This window comes from Bos javanicus, chromosome 25 (genome assembly GCF_032452875.1).
Source record: "Bos javanicus breed banteng chromosome 25, ARS-OSU_banteng_1.0, whole genome shotgun sequence".
NCBI lineage: Eukaryota > Metazoa > Chordata > Mammalia > Artiodactyla > Bovidae > Bos > Bos javanicus.
Genome location: NC_083892.1, coordinates 19,766,979 through 19,782,652, shown reverse-complemented (window position 1 = coordinate 19,782,652; position 15,674 = coordinate 19,766,979). Strand labels below are relative to the sequence as shown.

Here is a 15,674-nt window from a genome sequence, read left to right as displayed (position 1 = left end):
TGGGAGAACTAGATACAAGGAGAGTTGTATTCTAATCCATAACTTGGGGGCCTCAAAGGCTGGCCCAGCTCACTATCACCAATCCAAGGGAAGCCTTGAAGATTCTTGGGTGCTTACGGGCGGCACCTGATCATCGCATTTGTAGGTGATAATGTGGGTAATGAGGTCCCTTCCCGTGGTAGACTGTTGGATGTAATCGGACAGGATTTCAGAAGGCTGATCTGGGCTGGGAAGAAGAAGGAAGAAGAGAAGGGGGCACTCCAGCAAGATGGTAATTCCCAAAGAACCTCTACCAAATCTAACCAATCATCTGTGTCCCAGGTCACCTGTGTTAAGATGTAAGGCATAGTGGGCCTCAGGCCCCCTGCCATAAAAATCTGTAGATTAATGGCCTGGAAGAGTCATGCTTGATGGTCTTTTCTTGGTTTGGTTCTCCAATCCCTTCCTGGGTCTGTTATCAGCTTAGAAAAGGAGACCTACCAGCTTCCCATGATGGTCACCAGAGAATTCAGCCCCTTCAGAACGAAGACTTTTTTCAGGGCTTGTAGCAGATTGCTGCCTCTGTCTGGCTTCAGCTTTTTCACCCAAAGCTTGAGTTCCTGGAGACTAGGCAAAATGATAAAACCTAATAACAGTACTCATACTAGGGACCAGGCCCAGGACAAACACGGGCTGGTGTGAGCCTAACAATAATTCTTTGATAGGGATACCTTATTCCCATTTTATAGATGAGGAAACTGAGACTCAGAGATAGGACTTGCCCAAGGGGATACTGTAAGCAACTGGAAACGCTGAGACTTCAATCCAGGTATGACTCAAGGGCCTGAATTTCCAGTTACTCTGTTATGTGGGGTCTGGGACCTAGCTCCTTTCCCCTCCAACTCTTCTGGAGGCAGATCTCAGCCTGAAACATGGGGTTAATCCCCAACCCAAAGAGTCTTGAAGAGAAGACACTACGGCTGTGTGGCTACATCCCACACAGGCTGGAATACACACTACTGGGAATAGAGGAAGGAAGGACTCAATTCAGAGCTCTCCTGGTTCACTGTCTCACGTGGCACTGGTGAGACAGCTCTGGTCTCCCCCTTTCTCTTTCATTCTGACACCCACCCCCCAAAAACCCCCCTCAGCTCATTGCCAGTAAGTCTCTTTCATTATTATAATGGTTGAATTTCCCTTTTTAACAAAGAGAACAAATCCCAGGCCTGGTGCCATCTCTAGTCAATAGGTTTCAAGCTGGAATTTAATCTTACTGTTTTGTCTGCGTTCATTCTATTTATTTTATAGCAACTTGCTAATTATGGCAAGTGATACAGGCTTCTCAGTTATGGCATTGATAGTTTCGTTCAGAATAAATATTGGGTTATTTTAAAAATCAATAGTACTACAAGTTGAACAGAGTAAATAATCGTACAAGTGGCAGGGATATGACAAAAATCACAAGGGAAATCCAGGAATAATTGCAGTTGAGGAACTCTTGGCTAGATGGTCTCAAGGTGACTTCCAGGTCTGACATCCTGGAGCTTTGAGGTTGAAATCATCGTTAAAAAATAAAACAAACAAACAATCTTATCTGCTGAGTACCTTCCCCATGCCAAGCACTTCCCGTGCCAACAACTCTGTGAGAAGCAGGTATCCTCACCTTATTCTGCTAATGAGAGAGTTAAAGGATGAGTCAGGATCCCCCAGTAACTGTCAGAGCTGGGATTCAAAGCCCATGCTGCCTGAACGGGCACTTCTTTACCCAGAAGGGCGCCCCTCTACAGCCAGTGCTGGACAAGGGAACCTCCGTTCCAGAAACCCAAGCATATGGCTTTCCCTGGGATCCGCTCTGTGCTTTGGAATCCAATCCTGACTACCATTTCAGAAACGTTCCCTAACTTGAGTCTCAGTTTCCTCGTCAGCAAAATTGGGATAGTAATCCTATTCCATGTGTTGGCTATAAATATTAAGTAAGAGAGTACATGTGAAGTGCCAAGCATGGTGGATAATCAAGGCTATTCCCTTCCTGGAAAAGAGATGTCTACTTTCAGGCATAACTTAGTAGAAATTCTTAGTTGTTTAGTTACATCTAAGTTGTTAAGTTGCATCTGATTCTTTGAGACCCCATGGACTGTAGCCCACCAGACCACTCTGTCCATGGGATTTCCTAGGCAAGAATGCTGGAGTGGGTTGCTATTTCCTTCTCCAGGGGATCTTGCCAACCCAGGGATTGAGCCCAAGTCTCCTGCATTGGCAGGTGGATTCTTTGCCACTGAGCCACCAGGGAAGCACTAAACAGTGGAATTGTAGGTAGCTATTAACAAGAAAGAGGCTGATCTCTGCATACTGAGAGAAAATTAGGTGCAAAGCCAAGATGAAAAAAAGTGCAATGTTCTCTTGATTATGTTTAAGTAAAAGAGGATAAACACACAGATGTATATATGTGCAAAGACTGTGGAAGTAGATTGAAGAAACTATCATTGGGAGATGAGGGAGGGGGAACTAGGGTGAGAGGGAGACTCATCTGCTATTTTTTATCCTTTTATATACTGTTGTAATTTCTGAAAATCAGCATGTATCATTTTCATAATAATAAAACGATCTTTGTTAGATTTCTGGGTAGAAATGGTATCTTGTCTTTTCATTTTGTGGTGCTCGTGGGGTGATGACTTTTCCAAAAGTTATTGGCTCCCTGTGTTTCTGTTTTTGAGAACTGTCTCATTTATTTTGTGCATTAATCATCTGATAAAGACACTAACACTTTTAGGGAGGAGAATGATCAGGTAAACACCCAGGCCAAGGCCGGGCACTCACTCACCTGGAGGTGCTGACTTCTGTCGGGTTGGGCCAGAGGGCGCTGGTGGTGGCACCGAAGGACAGGATGTACAGCTTCTCTTTGTGGCTCAGCTGCTCATCAATGAGGTTCTGGCGGGCAAGAGGACATCAGTGGCTCCCAGAGTCATATGGAGCCTGCCTTCACCTCTCATGCTGTGGTTGGGCCCTCTGGGCTGAGATGTGAACTGTGCTGAAACAGGGTCGCTTAAGACTCAGCTTAGCAGCCCCAAGTCGACATTTGCTTGCTGCCCCTGGGGTCACAGGGGTCTAGGTGGAGCACCCTAGCTGCCCATCCCAGCCTGTCCCTGGCTGTGCGTGGTCGGGGTGGGGCCTGGGTGGTCAGCCAGTTCTGGAGATTGGCTTTCACTCCCACTGACTGCAGACCCAAGATCTCTTCTGGAGCAACTGCCACACACTTGGGTCATGGGTGTGAGTGGGATGAGCACCCACTTCAGCATGTGCAATGGCTGAACCCTGACCATGGCATTTACACGTGGCACCCAGGGAGGAGCAAAGAGGTGGGGGGCAGTGGTTGCTGTCCTGGCCGTGTGAGTTGGGGATGGAGTGATGGGTGCAGGGCCAGCCTATTGGGTGTTCTCAGGCTCAGCCTGGTGAGTATCCAACAGTAAGATAACTCTTCCCTCTCCTTCCCGGTGAGAGAGCTTATTCTTAGGTACATTGATAAGGAGACCAGGGTCCTCAAGGAGGAGGAAGGGACAAACTTTTTTTTCTACATTCTCTCATCTTAGTCACATAAGACTTTTCTCCCCTTAAACTTTGCATTGTTATGACAACAATCTATTTCGCCTAAGACTAACTTTCTTTAAGCCCAGAGCTAATGATTGCACACCAAAACAACCCATCTTGCTCAAGGGTACCTTTTTCCTTAAGCTCTGTACTAATGATTATATAACAACAATGTATCTTGCTCAAGGGCATGTTTCTCCTTCTTAACAAAAACTTTCTGACTAATCCTGCTATCTTAAGATGTATGTTGTGGGAGTGGGCCTGGTAAGACTTTTACAACCTTGAGATACTCTTTTGATCTATTGTTGGTAACCAATTGAAAAAGTATATAAAGCCCCACTCAAACCAGCGGGGCACTCTCTGTCCCCTTCTGATGTCTATGTCAGAAGCTTTCTCTGTCCCATTTTTACTGTAATAAAACAAAGCTCTGAGTGACTGAAGCTCAGTCTTTGGTCCCAAAGAGAAAATTTCTCCTTCGGAGATCACAAATCCAACACCGTTCACCATAAGCTATCATCGGCCACCTAGAAACATTACCTGTTACCGCGAACATGAGCTCTGCGTTGGTTAATAGTGAACCAGCCCACCAGGGGTATCTCTGGAAACTGGGCCCTGGGGATGTTGTGAAGGGCAGTCTGCACTGACACCGGTTCCCTGACACCTGGTGAGACCAGGAACGGGGACAGGTCTGGAAACTGGCCCATCTTGATCCCTCTGTAGGATTCTGGGACCAGCTACTGCTGCTCATTCAAAGCTTAGAGGTTCCTCTAAGAAAACAGACCCTCCACATCACTTCTCAGAGACTACAGGGGCTTTTGTCAATGCCAGCCTCTTGTACTGAGCGCTTCATTTGCTTGGGCTCCTTTTGTCCTCTGGCGACCCTGTGAGGTGGCGAGAGTCATCATTCCTATTTCACAGATGAGATGACAGAGTCACACAGCCCAGAAGTGGTGGAGGTGCCTGGGATTTAGCCCTCGAGCTCTTAGCTTCTCAGTTACGACCAAAGCAACCAGGATCGCTCCTCATCAGGAAAAGGCTAGAAGCCTGTGCTGGAGTCGGTCCAACTGATTTTCGTCTCCACCACCTCTTTCCAGGGAGCACAGGCTCTTGAGACAGTTGAGTTGGTAGGGACTGCCACAGTGTGAATACTAGAGACTCACACGGCAACTGCGAATGACTCTGAGGCTGGGTTTCGCAGAACTTAACATATTTTTTTAACTGTAGGTGCTAATTAAGTGTGAACTGTTCTTTGTAAAACACTCCATTTTGCGCTTGCTATCAACAAAGCCATTAGCAAGCTCCCAAGGGAGGGTGGGGAGGAAGTAGGGATAGAGGGTGGGGAGGAGGTGGTGGTTCCAGGTACTTCTTTGTGCCAGAGAGACTTACCATGAGGTCATTTTGGAACTCCTCTTTCTGAGGGTCATTGCTGACAGCTGCCACGTCAATGAGAATGCCGACTCTGGCCCCCTTGATGAGGCCAAATGCCTAAAATCAGAGAGGGCATGCAGAACAACCAGCATAGCTCTGTGCTTCTGCACACCTTTCACTGGGCAGCTTGTTGAAGCAGAAATTCAAGCACACCCCAGCCTCAACAAGAGGCCACAAAAGGAAGACCCGTTTTGTAGAGCAGAGTGCAAAACTAGGTGTCTTGGTTTTAGTGGTGGGCATTATCTGCTTCTATTTGTGACAACTTATTTAAAATTTTTTCCCCTTAATACTTACTGTCCACTTTTATAAAGTAATTTGTGCTCATTAAAGAAAGTTTGGAGACTGTAGAAAAGCCGCCTTTGTAAGATAGTTTGACATCTAATTACATCAGCTTATCTTATTTCATTTCCTTATATCCTTATTTATTTTCTGCCTATTCTACCAATCAAAAGCAGATGTGTTAAGTTCTCTAGCTGCAGCGGTATTTCTGTGAATTTCTAATTATGTTTCTAACAGCTATTTCTAGCTACATGTCAATGCTGTTTGATTCACCTCGTAACTGTTCTTCCTGTTATAGCCGCATTATAAATTGGAATTGTCATTCATATGAAATTGATAGTTCTCTAGGGCAGTAGGTTCCTCTGGATGCTTGCCTTAAATCTTGCTTTATTGGATATCTAAGTTATTGCTCCTCCTTAAACCTGTTCCATACTTAGTTTTCCCCACCTCAGTAAATGGCATTTAACATTCACCTAGGCAATGGCACCCCACTCCAGTACTCTTGCCTGGAAAATCCCATGGACGGAGGAGCCTGGTGGCCTGCAGTCCATGGGGTTGCTAAGAGTCGGACACGACTGAGTGACTGCACTTTTACTTTTCACTTTCATGCATTGGAGAAGGAAATGGCAACCCACTCCAGTGTTCTTGCCTGGAGAACCCCAGGGACGGGGGAGCCTGGTAGAAGGCCGTCTATGGGGTTGCACAGAGTCGGACACGACTGAAGTGACTTAGCAGTAGCAGCAGCAGCAGGCACTCTGGCCCTAAACTTAGCCAATCCATCAGCAAGTCCTGCCGGTTCTGCCTCCAAACCATACCCTGAATCCGTCAGTTCTCATCCCATCCCCCTACCTGCCCCTTGGATCTAAGCCACCAACATTTCCTCCTAGATTTTGTTGTCTACGGTCAATTTATGAAGCATCCAAATGATCTTTTTGAAACCGAATTCAGATCATGTCATTCCTCTGCTTAAAAGTCTCACCTTTGGAATAAAATCTGAACTCAGCAAGGTCTTCCTAATCTGTGCCTGCCCCTAACCCCATCTGCTCTCCAAATGCGCACTCTGGGCTCTTGAGACAAAGTCAAGAGCTGCATGGGCCTGCTTGCTGCTTCTGGAACAGGTCAAGTGTGTTCCTGTCTCAGGGCCTTAGTATTAGCTGTTTCCTCTGCTTGGAACATTCTGCCTTGATCTCAACATCACTCCTTCGCTCCCTTTAGGTGTCTGTTCAAATGTTTCCTCTTGGACTATCCTATTATTTAAACATCCCCTGCTTCTATCTCACCCTCTCATCCCTCATCCTGCTTTATTTTTCTTTATAGCACCACCACAAACTAACTTTGTACGTGATTTGTCCTCTCCCCCAGACTATAAATTCCATGAAAGTGGGAGCTTTGTACTGCTGCTGCTGCTAAGTCACTTTAGTCGTGTCTGGCTCTGTACGACCCCATAGACAGCAGCCCACCAGGCTCCCCCGTCCCTGGGATTCTCCAGGCAAGAACGCTGGAGTGGGTTGCCATTTCCTTCTCCAATGCATGAAAGTGAAAAGTGAAAGTGAAGTTGCTCAGTTGTGTCCGACCCTTAGCGACCCCATGGACTGCAGCCTACCAGGCTCCTCCATCCATGGGATTTTCCAGGCAAGAGTACTGGAGTGCGGTGCCATTGCCTTCTCCAGAGCTTTGTACTAGTCATGTTTGAATCCCCAGTCCTGGAAAAAGTGTCTGATATGCTGTAATCACTCAAACAATATTTGTTCATCTAAAAACAGATGAAGCTTCCCAGGACATTGCCAATTTTCAGGGGCCAGAAGGAGTTCAAATTTGGGGCCAGTTCTATCCTTTAAAATTTTGAGAAAGCTGACTTTAGAGCTTTAATAATTGACAAATGCATGCCCTTAAACCTAGCCATTGAAATTCTAGAAATTTATCCCAGAGAAAAAATCTGGAAGAGTACATGAGAGGGAACTGGAACCCAGGGATGCCAGATAGCCCTAAATTTTTTCAAGAGAAGACTGAAGGTAGTGAAATAGCAGGATTTTAAAATCTTGACAACTAATTTAAAAAATATGTAAAACTATTGAGGCCAAGAAAAACAGGTTGTAGGGCCAGATTTGCCTGCAAGCCACTGGTTTATAACCTCTGCTTTTATCCTCTGCAGACATGGAAACAGACACCCAGGGAGGTGTGGTTTTGCTGACAGCAGAGTCCAGAACTGCGTCCAGTGATGGACTATGCATCACGTCAGGTGCGGAAGCACCCAGAAGACTCATGAGTTGATTTACAAGTGATTGCTACCCTGGAATCCAATTGGGGCTTATTCCCTGGCTCCTCAATAACTCCATCGGAAAAGGATAAAGGGAAGAAGGACCCAACCAGCAATCCCTGCCCCTCTGTCGAAAGTGCCAGGACAAGTGTGATGGGAGTAGCTGGGTGAGAGAGCTGCGTTCCCTGAACTGATGTTTACGGAGAAGGTGAGGCTCTTGTCCCTCTCTGCCTGTGTTACCGCGACCGACCAGAGGGGGCGTGCTACAGCTGGAGATGTGCATCTGTCGACCTGTCTTAAGCGAGAGAAGAGGGTTCTGGATCTGAGATGTAGACTACACCCTGGAATCGGCTCAGGCAGCTCGCCTGTATTGTCACCTACTGGGCTTGTATACAGGTGGGGTTTGGGGCTGGGGAGCATGAATTTCAGCACTCATCTATCTCAGGCTTTAAAACAAGACTTTGGTATTGGACTTCCCTGGTGGTCCAGTGGTTAGGAATCTGCCTACCAATGCAGGGGACATGGGTTCAATCCCTGGTCTGGGAAGATTTCACATGCTACGGGGCAATTAAGCCTGTGTACCACAACTACTGAAATCCGCAAGAGCAACTACTGAATTCTGCAATAAGAGAGGCCTACATACTGCACTCAAGAATAGCCCCCATTCACCGCAGCTAGAGAAAACCCATGGACAGCAACAAAGACCCAGCACAACCAAAAATAAATTAGAAGTAAATAAATAAATAAAGAGTTGAGGATTGCCTGTCACATCATCACATCATGCAGTTAGTCAGTCATGTTTGACTCTTTGCCACCTCATTGTTCGCCAGACTCCTCTGTCCCTGGGATTTTCCAGGGAAGAATACTGGAGTGGGTTGCAGGTTCCTTCTCCAGGGGATCTTCCTGACCTAGGGATGGAACCCGGTCTCCCACATTGCAGGCAGATTTTTTACCATCTGAGTGACCAGGGAAGCCACAAGTTGGCTAAGGATTGCCTACGGTGAAAGCAACGGTGGGCCAGAAAGGCAGCAATTGGAAGAACATAGGCTAAAACAAATAAGAAAGCAAAATAAAGGTTAATTTGCTTATGAACACCCTTCTTCCCTTTGGGCCTGAGGAAAACATTTAATCAAACTTTCATAAGTTCTGTCTGGATGATCAGCCTTAGCTGTAAATCTCACTAAAGGCCTGACCTTAAATGGTCCAGGGGAGCTTCAGCTGTTCTCACCCAGAATGTTTCCTGTCCTGGTAACAGCTCTCTGGCTTTCCATGTGCAACCATCTGTCTCCCTTTCTCAGTCTGTGATGTTTGGGGAGAGCCCACCCATTCTCCCCAACTACCCTGACCCCTGTCTTTCCCCAGGAGTGAGCACTAGTTCCAGGCCTAAGCAGGTAGTGTATCTCACCCCGTTGGCTATAGCGATTGGTCTAAATTGGCCCAGAGAGAGTCAGTCCCAGGACTTGGGAGGGTGCAGTGGGAAAGGAAGGCCACCACTACAGTGACATATAAGCTGAGAGCTGCTGGTGACCCCATCTTCCCAAGACTGGGGAGAGCCTTATGGAGGGTAAAACCAACCCAGAGGAAAGCAGAGCTCAGAGACAAAGAATAACATCATTTGAACCCTAGGATACAGCTGTGTTTGGGCTTTTCATTTCTGTAGGTCTAGAAAGTCCTTTTTTAGCTTTGGTTAATGTAAATTGGAGGTCTGTTACTTGCAACAGAAAGGGTTCTAACAAATACAGATGCAATGACGGAAAGGAGGCAAAGAAAGAAATCTATTACCTTCTTGCTGTTTTCTGTGAGCCACTGAATTCTCTGTTGATAGAGTTCAATAGCTCTGTTAAAACACCAGGAAGACTTGTCACCCAAGGTCAGTTCCAGCACCGAGCAATGCCCACTCACATACTGAAGGAAAATGCAGTGGGAATTTTTTTCTTTTAATGTGTCTAAGGCACTGGGAGAATATAAGGCAAAATCTAGCCCGGAAAAAACTGAAGGTCTTTGTTTGCTGGGGCAAATGATGAGGGGGGATTGTGGAAAGGTCTCTTAGTGTTGCAGCAAGCACTGTAAACGGTGGAGCCAGAGGTGGGCTTCAAGGGAGGGTCAGTCTGTGCGGGATGGGGGAGGGTTCTCATGAGGAAGGTGGAAGAACATTCTTGCTCTTCTCAAATCTGTGTCTTCTCAGGTGAGACTTCTAGTCACTTGGACATAATCATAAGTGCACAACTGAGACTGCTCAGCGTCGGTTTCTCAGTGGATTGATGAACAAAAAAATTTGTTTTTGAATAGTAAGTGGCCAGGGGAACTTCTAGAGTTTCCCTCATTGCAGACTATTCCTATGGCTATTTGAAGATCAGCCTGTAACAGGTGCTCAAGTGAAGGGCTCAGTCATCTGAATTTAACTGAATTGCCCTCACTGAGGTAGGTGGGATTTGGGGGCCCAGAAATGGGCCTCTGGGCATGAACTCATGGATGGGGAGCAGTGGGCAGAGTCATAAGACACACAAGTAGGTGCGGGCAAAGAGCATGGCCTCCATGATGAGATGTTCTTGTCTTTGAGACCCAGCTTTGTTGTTTACTAGCTGTGTGACTTGGACAGGTATGGTAAACTCTGCAGTTTCAACATCTCCAATGTGAAGATAATAATAAGACTTTATTCAAGTCAATTTGCTGAAATTTACTTTACTTGAAACTAATTCTCTGAAAATCAATTTCCCAAATGACCAGTTAACTGAATAGAACATTCCTTAGAATGCTGGATTCACAATTAAAACCAATCAACCAAAAATACTATAGAAATCTTTAAAATCTGTTTAAACTTCCAACTCAATAAAATATGCTATAAAAGTTACAGTTAAAATGCTTTGATAAATTTGACAAATTGGTCACTCAGCAATTGATTTTCCATTAACTGTCTTGAGAATAATGCTATTTTTTGAGTCATGAAGATTAAATAAGATAATGCGTCCAGCCTTTAGCAGAATTCCTGACACATGAATAACTGTTGGTTCTTGATTATTATTCTAGCCTTTGAAGAAATCTCAGGCAAGCAGTAATCAAGCAAGCAATTGCTACACAGGGGATGGAGCTAACAAAATCTAGTTTGGGGAAATTCCATGGTGGTTCAGGAATTAGGACACGGCTCTTTCGCTGCTGAGGGCCTGGGTTCGATTCCTGATCGGGGAATTAGGATGCCACAGGCTGTGAAGTGAGGCCGAAAAAAGTAAAGAGAAGCTTTAAAAAAAATCTGGTTTAGGGACTTCCCTGATGGTCCAGTGGTTAAGACTTTGCCTTCCTATGCAAGGGGTGCGAGTTCAACCTCTGGTTGGGGAACTAAGATCCCATATACCTTATGACCCAAAAACCAAAATGCAAAACAGAAGTAATATTGTAACAAATTCAATAAAGACTTTAAAAATGGTCCACATTAAAACAAACAAACACTGGTTTGGAAGTGGGGGGACCTGAATATTTTTAACATACATCTGTAAAGATATGAACCCAATCAATCTGTCACTCTTAATTGTTACACATCAGATGAGGCAGTGAGGTTTCATCCAAAGGGGCCATGGGTTTTAAGAGGGTGAGAAAAACTGATATAGTTCAACCTTCTTTATTTGAAAAAAGAAGATATTGGAGCCAGAAGTGGGAAGAGAACTGTCCACAGGCCCAACAGAGCCTGTCGTTTGAACAAAGTCACTTTCAGAGAGCTGAAACCAGGTAATTCTTGAGCTCTGGGCTTGTTGGGAGAACATGAGAAACATACTTACTCAGAAAGCTTGGCTTCAAATTGGTGGACGGTCTGGGTGGGGAAGTGCATTTTCTTCGTGACACTGCTGGCCTCCTCCCTGAAGAAGCAAAGTCTCATGAAAGGGTCTCTTGGGCTCAGGAGGCTGGATGTGTCTCACAGGCTTGGGGGAGGGGAGCGGCTTCCGACTTACAGCACGGCTGTGCCCTGGCATAGCAGGTCAGCCAAAGTGAGTTTCTTAGACTTTAAACTGTGCGCTGAAAGCCAATCTTCTGAATTCTCCCAGACTGAAGGCTGGGTCTCATCCCCCTGCAGCCTCTGTGAAACAGAAGCCAGAGTCAGGGAGAAAACAGTGAAAAGAGAAGGCAAAGCTCAGGGTGTTTTAGGTCCCTCCACGGGGACCCCCAGGGGGTGCCAGCCTGACTGGTCCTCCCCAAGAGAGTCTGTTCAGGAACTCACCTTGCTGAGGCAACAGATGTGTGCAGAGAGGCCTGCGTTGTGGGCCACCTGCCCCTGATTGTACTGGTGCCCATCCCTCACCTCATCCCCAGTATGTCCCCAGAGGAGTCAAGGGGTCACTCCCTGCATCCTGCCTTGTGAGAGACTGAATACATGGACACACAGTTGCTAGACCCCGCGTGACTACAGAACTCTGACCCACAACCTCTGTAGCAACCAGTCCATGGAGACAAACCGTAACCTCTCCAGCAACTGGATCAGGAGGTCAGGACTGTGACGGGGCTGCCACCGTTCCTATGTTCAGCCCTTTTCAGCTCAGGACCAGCCAGAGAAAGCCAAACATGCTCCCAAACCAATCACAGGAGATACCCAGCTTCTAGTGAGCTCATCTCTGGCTTCTGTGTGCCTGCTCCTTCAGGGCACACCTGACGCTTCCTCATTCTTTTCACTCTAAAGTTTACCTATTTCCCTGCCTGCCTTTGAGTCTTTGCCAAACACAAGTGATGGTGGTGTGTTTATTTCTGTATTTGCATTCTCTGTATCTTTTCAGATATATGAGTTTTGCCTCCCTCTCAGTCTGAGGGATCCTCCACAAATATTTGTTGACTAATGGAAGAGGGAATAAGTTTCCCTGTCTATTCCAGAGGCCAGAACCAAGAGCAGAGGATAGAAATTTTAGCGGAAGAATTTCCTAGTCATCACAGGAGTCTGCCATGAAATGAACAAGCCTCCTTGCTTGTGCCTGGTGATGCCTGTGTCACTTACATAATGCTAAGCTCAGGATGTGGGTGGTGGCCTTGGTGATAGAGCTGAAGTCATTGACAGCAAGCATTCAACATCGCTGATACGTTCCGGGAGCCAGAAGGTGGGAGAGAGCTGACATAAGGCTCGGAGCCCATTTTCCTTGTTCTGAGCCCTGTTTTGAGGTGCTAGGGCTGCAGTGTGAACAAGATAGAAATGTTCCTGTCTTCTTAGAGCTCACATTCTAGTGTGGACAGAGGGTCAGTAAAGAAAAGCAAAATCAACGTACATAATTTTAGCAAGGAACAGTTATATTAAGAAAGTGGGGCAAGGGAATGTGACAGAAAATGACTAGGGTGGAGATGCGGAGTCGCTTTAGCTGAGATGGGAGTCAGAGAAGGTCCTTCTGGAAGTTCAGGAGGCAGCCCGGTGCGACCCTGGGAATGCACATTCCAGGCAGAGGCAGACTTGGGGCTGGGTCAGAGTTCTCCCAGAACAGAAAGGTGAACACGGTGACTGGAGTGTGCAGTGGACACAGGGTATGTGTGACACGAGAGGAGCCTGGAAAGGTGCAAGGCCTGGCGCAGACAGGGATTCTGTGAGAGCTTCCAGCACAAGTACCATTGTTTGAATGAATCAATGGGCCTTACATGTTGCCAGGGTTGGCCATCACTCGGGGTAAGGAATCCCATCGTCAGGGGAGGCTGGCTCAGACCCACAGTGAGAAACCACCCTGCCGTGTCCGATGATTGTGGAAAAGACACGCACTGCTTAGCCCGCCGCGGCCCTGTCTACACCCAAGGATGGCTTTGCCCGTCTCCTGTGCACCTGCTGAAACCCTGAGTGAGTCCTGCTCGGGCTTGTCTTTGTCGGGCTGTCGCTGCAGAGGGTGAGGTGGTGGACAAGGGGATGCAATTATCTGCTGTGGCTGACTGAGCTGCATTAGACAGAATTAGATCCGATAGAGGATTCTGAAGGAGGAACGGGCAGAGGAAGTGAGAGGAAAGAAGGGGGTGCAGTCCTAGGCCCCCCACTTACTAGCTTTGTGATGCTGGGCAAGCCATGCATCTCCTTCTTCACCAAACAGTGCTTAACAATGACTCTTGTTTCCACTCAGATTTGGTGGACAGAAGGACTACAGTCCATGGAATCGCAAGGAGTTGAACTTGACTGAGTGACCAACACACACACAGGAGATAACGAACAAATGGACGGTGAAAATAAACTGCTGCTGCCCTATTCCAGCTAGATAGCATTGGGTGCCTTACATCTGTGCCTGAGGCCTGCTCACCCTCTGTTTCAAAAGGAAATTAGCAACTGTTAAACACTAATAATTAGAGCAAACAATAGCGCTGCTTTAATGCGACAAGCACTTCACATATATTATTTATGTCTGTGAAATAGGTTTCATCATTGATAACCTCATTTAACTGACAAGGAAACTGAAGTACTGAGAATAAAGTAATTTGTTCAAAGTCACACAGCTAGTAAGTGGTGGATTCAGACCCAAGCAGTATAGCTTGAGTCATGCGCACAATCACCATACTATATGGCCTTTAGATTTACCACCAAACTCTGAATGTCTTTGTGAAGGATCGAGAGAGAACTGACTGAAAAGACAATTTTCTCATTATTTCTCTCCGCTAATTAATGTCGCCCCTGTAATCTTAGCCCCAGCCCCACACTTAGGGAGCTGCTGCTCTGCATCATGTAACCACTAGATGTCACTCTTCTCATCTTTCAGGACAACCACCTCCCTAGTTTGTAACAGAAACAGGTAGACTTCCCATTCAGCTTTTTCTTCTATTTTACTTGCATTTGAAATGCTCCATCATGCTTTAGGACATGGATTTTGTATTGTTGATATTTGAAGAGCTAATATTAAATACAGGCTTCCCTGGTGGCTCAGTTTTAAAGAACCCACCTGCCAATACAGGAGACTCGGGTTCAATCCCTGGATCAGGAAGATCCCCTGGAGAAGGGAATGACAACCCACTCCAGTATTCTTGCCTGGGAAATGCCATGGACAGAGGAGCCATGGAGTGGCAAAGAGTCGGACACGACTGAGCATCTGAGCACCATTAAACACATTATGGATTTTGACTGTAGACATACTGATTATACACTAAAGGGTGTGCTTGACATACAGAGTACGATCTTTGTTGGGGCAATCCATTCTCTCTTTCCCACTGCAATTTGTGAGGTAAATGAGGCCCCGGTTGTGGCTGATAAGTAAGAGTGGTCCTTGTACACCTGGGAAGTCATGTATTTGATAAGAAATTAGGTGAAATAGATACTCACAGGATCAACATCTAAGGTCACTGAGAGAATGCTTCAGAATCTCCAGACTCTACTGACCTTTGCTCATTTCCTTGTAATTAAACTTGCTTTCCTGTTAGTGCCAATACTTGAGAAAAGTAAAACACAACTATTTTCCTGATTTTTAACCACCAGCATTAAAACTGTATTGTTTTTGACTGATTATCATTTCAAAAGATTTTTGTTAAACTCTAGTATAGGTAGAGAGTTATGGGCCAGACTTGCGCTGACAGCCCCCCGATGACAATTGTTTCTACGGTAGAGTGAGCTGTGAGTTCTAGACAATCCACTCACCACCGCAAGAAGACAGCTCATCAACATGATGAGAGTCACCAAGACCACAGTACTGGTTATTCTAGAGGTTAATTCTCCTGCCGCAACTCTCTCGCTCCAATAGCACTTCCCAAAACTGCATTTTGGATTTAGATTTTTTAGGAAATCCTACAAGAAAAACAAATCTCAGGAAGGAGCATCTTAGAATTAAATTCCTTAGTCTTCAAGCTTTGATAACAAGGACAGCATCTTCACACCCTCCTGAATATTTGATGATATGGCCAAGAAGGCTACACTGTTTCTATAAATAGCATAGAGATTCTTTAGTAATTTTTAAAGACAGGAGACTAGAGATGAATTCTTAACTAGTCCTGAGATCCTACATGAAGAAAGAAATACCCACAATTTAACACAGTCTGCATTCCCGGCTATGATTTGTGAGCACGGCTGCACAGTAGAAGCACTTATGGTTTTTACCAGTAAGTCCTGTGTCTGGTTAACGTGCGTAACCAGGAGTCCATTGTCTAGCTTTTGGCCAAGTTCGTTGATATTCTGGTTCAACTGCTTCTGTGGATCTCTGTCATTGCTTCTCCTCATGCTACAAAA

General features: G+C 46.0%; 1 protein-coding gene across 5 annotated transcripts in view; it reads right to left on the bottom strand.

Annotated features, from left to right (window-relative positions):
• VWA3A (von Willebrand factor A domain containing 3A) overlaps positions 1–15,674 on the bottom strand; it is a 57,151-nt gene that overhangs the window by 34,962 nt on the left and 6,515 nt on the right. For 4 of the 5 annotated variants that reach the window (XM_061401377.1, XM_061401375.1, XM_061401376.1 and 1 more), the window contains exons 4-12: positions 15,546–15,666; positions 15,090–15,236; positions 11,470–11,594; positions 11,299–11,376; positions 9,311–9,365; positions 4,951–5,049; positions 2,801–2,907; positions 481–606; positions 118–226 (exon numbers count right to left, since the gene is read on the bottom strand). In XM_061401377.1, coding sequence (XP_061257361.1) covers positions 118–226; positions 481–606; positions 2,801–2,907; positions 4,951–5,049; positions 9,311–9,365; positions 11,299–11,376; positions 11,470–11,594; positions 15,090–15,236; positions 15,546–15,666 — 967 coding nt within the window. The remainder of the gene's footprint in view (positions 1–117; positions 227–480; positions 607–2,800; positions 2,908–4,950; positions 5,050–9,310; positions 9,366–11,298; positions 11,377–11,469; positions 11,595–15,089; positions 15,237–15,545; positions 15,667–15,674) is intronic. The other variant, XM_061401378.1, reaches the window with a different exon arrangement.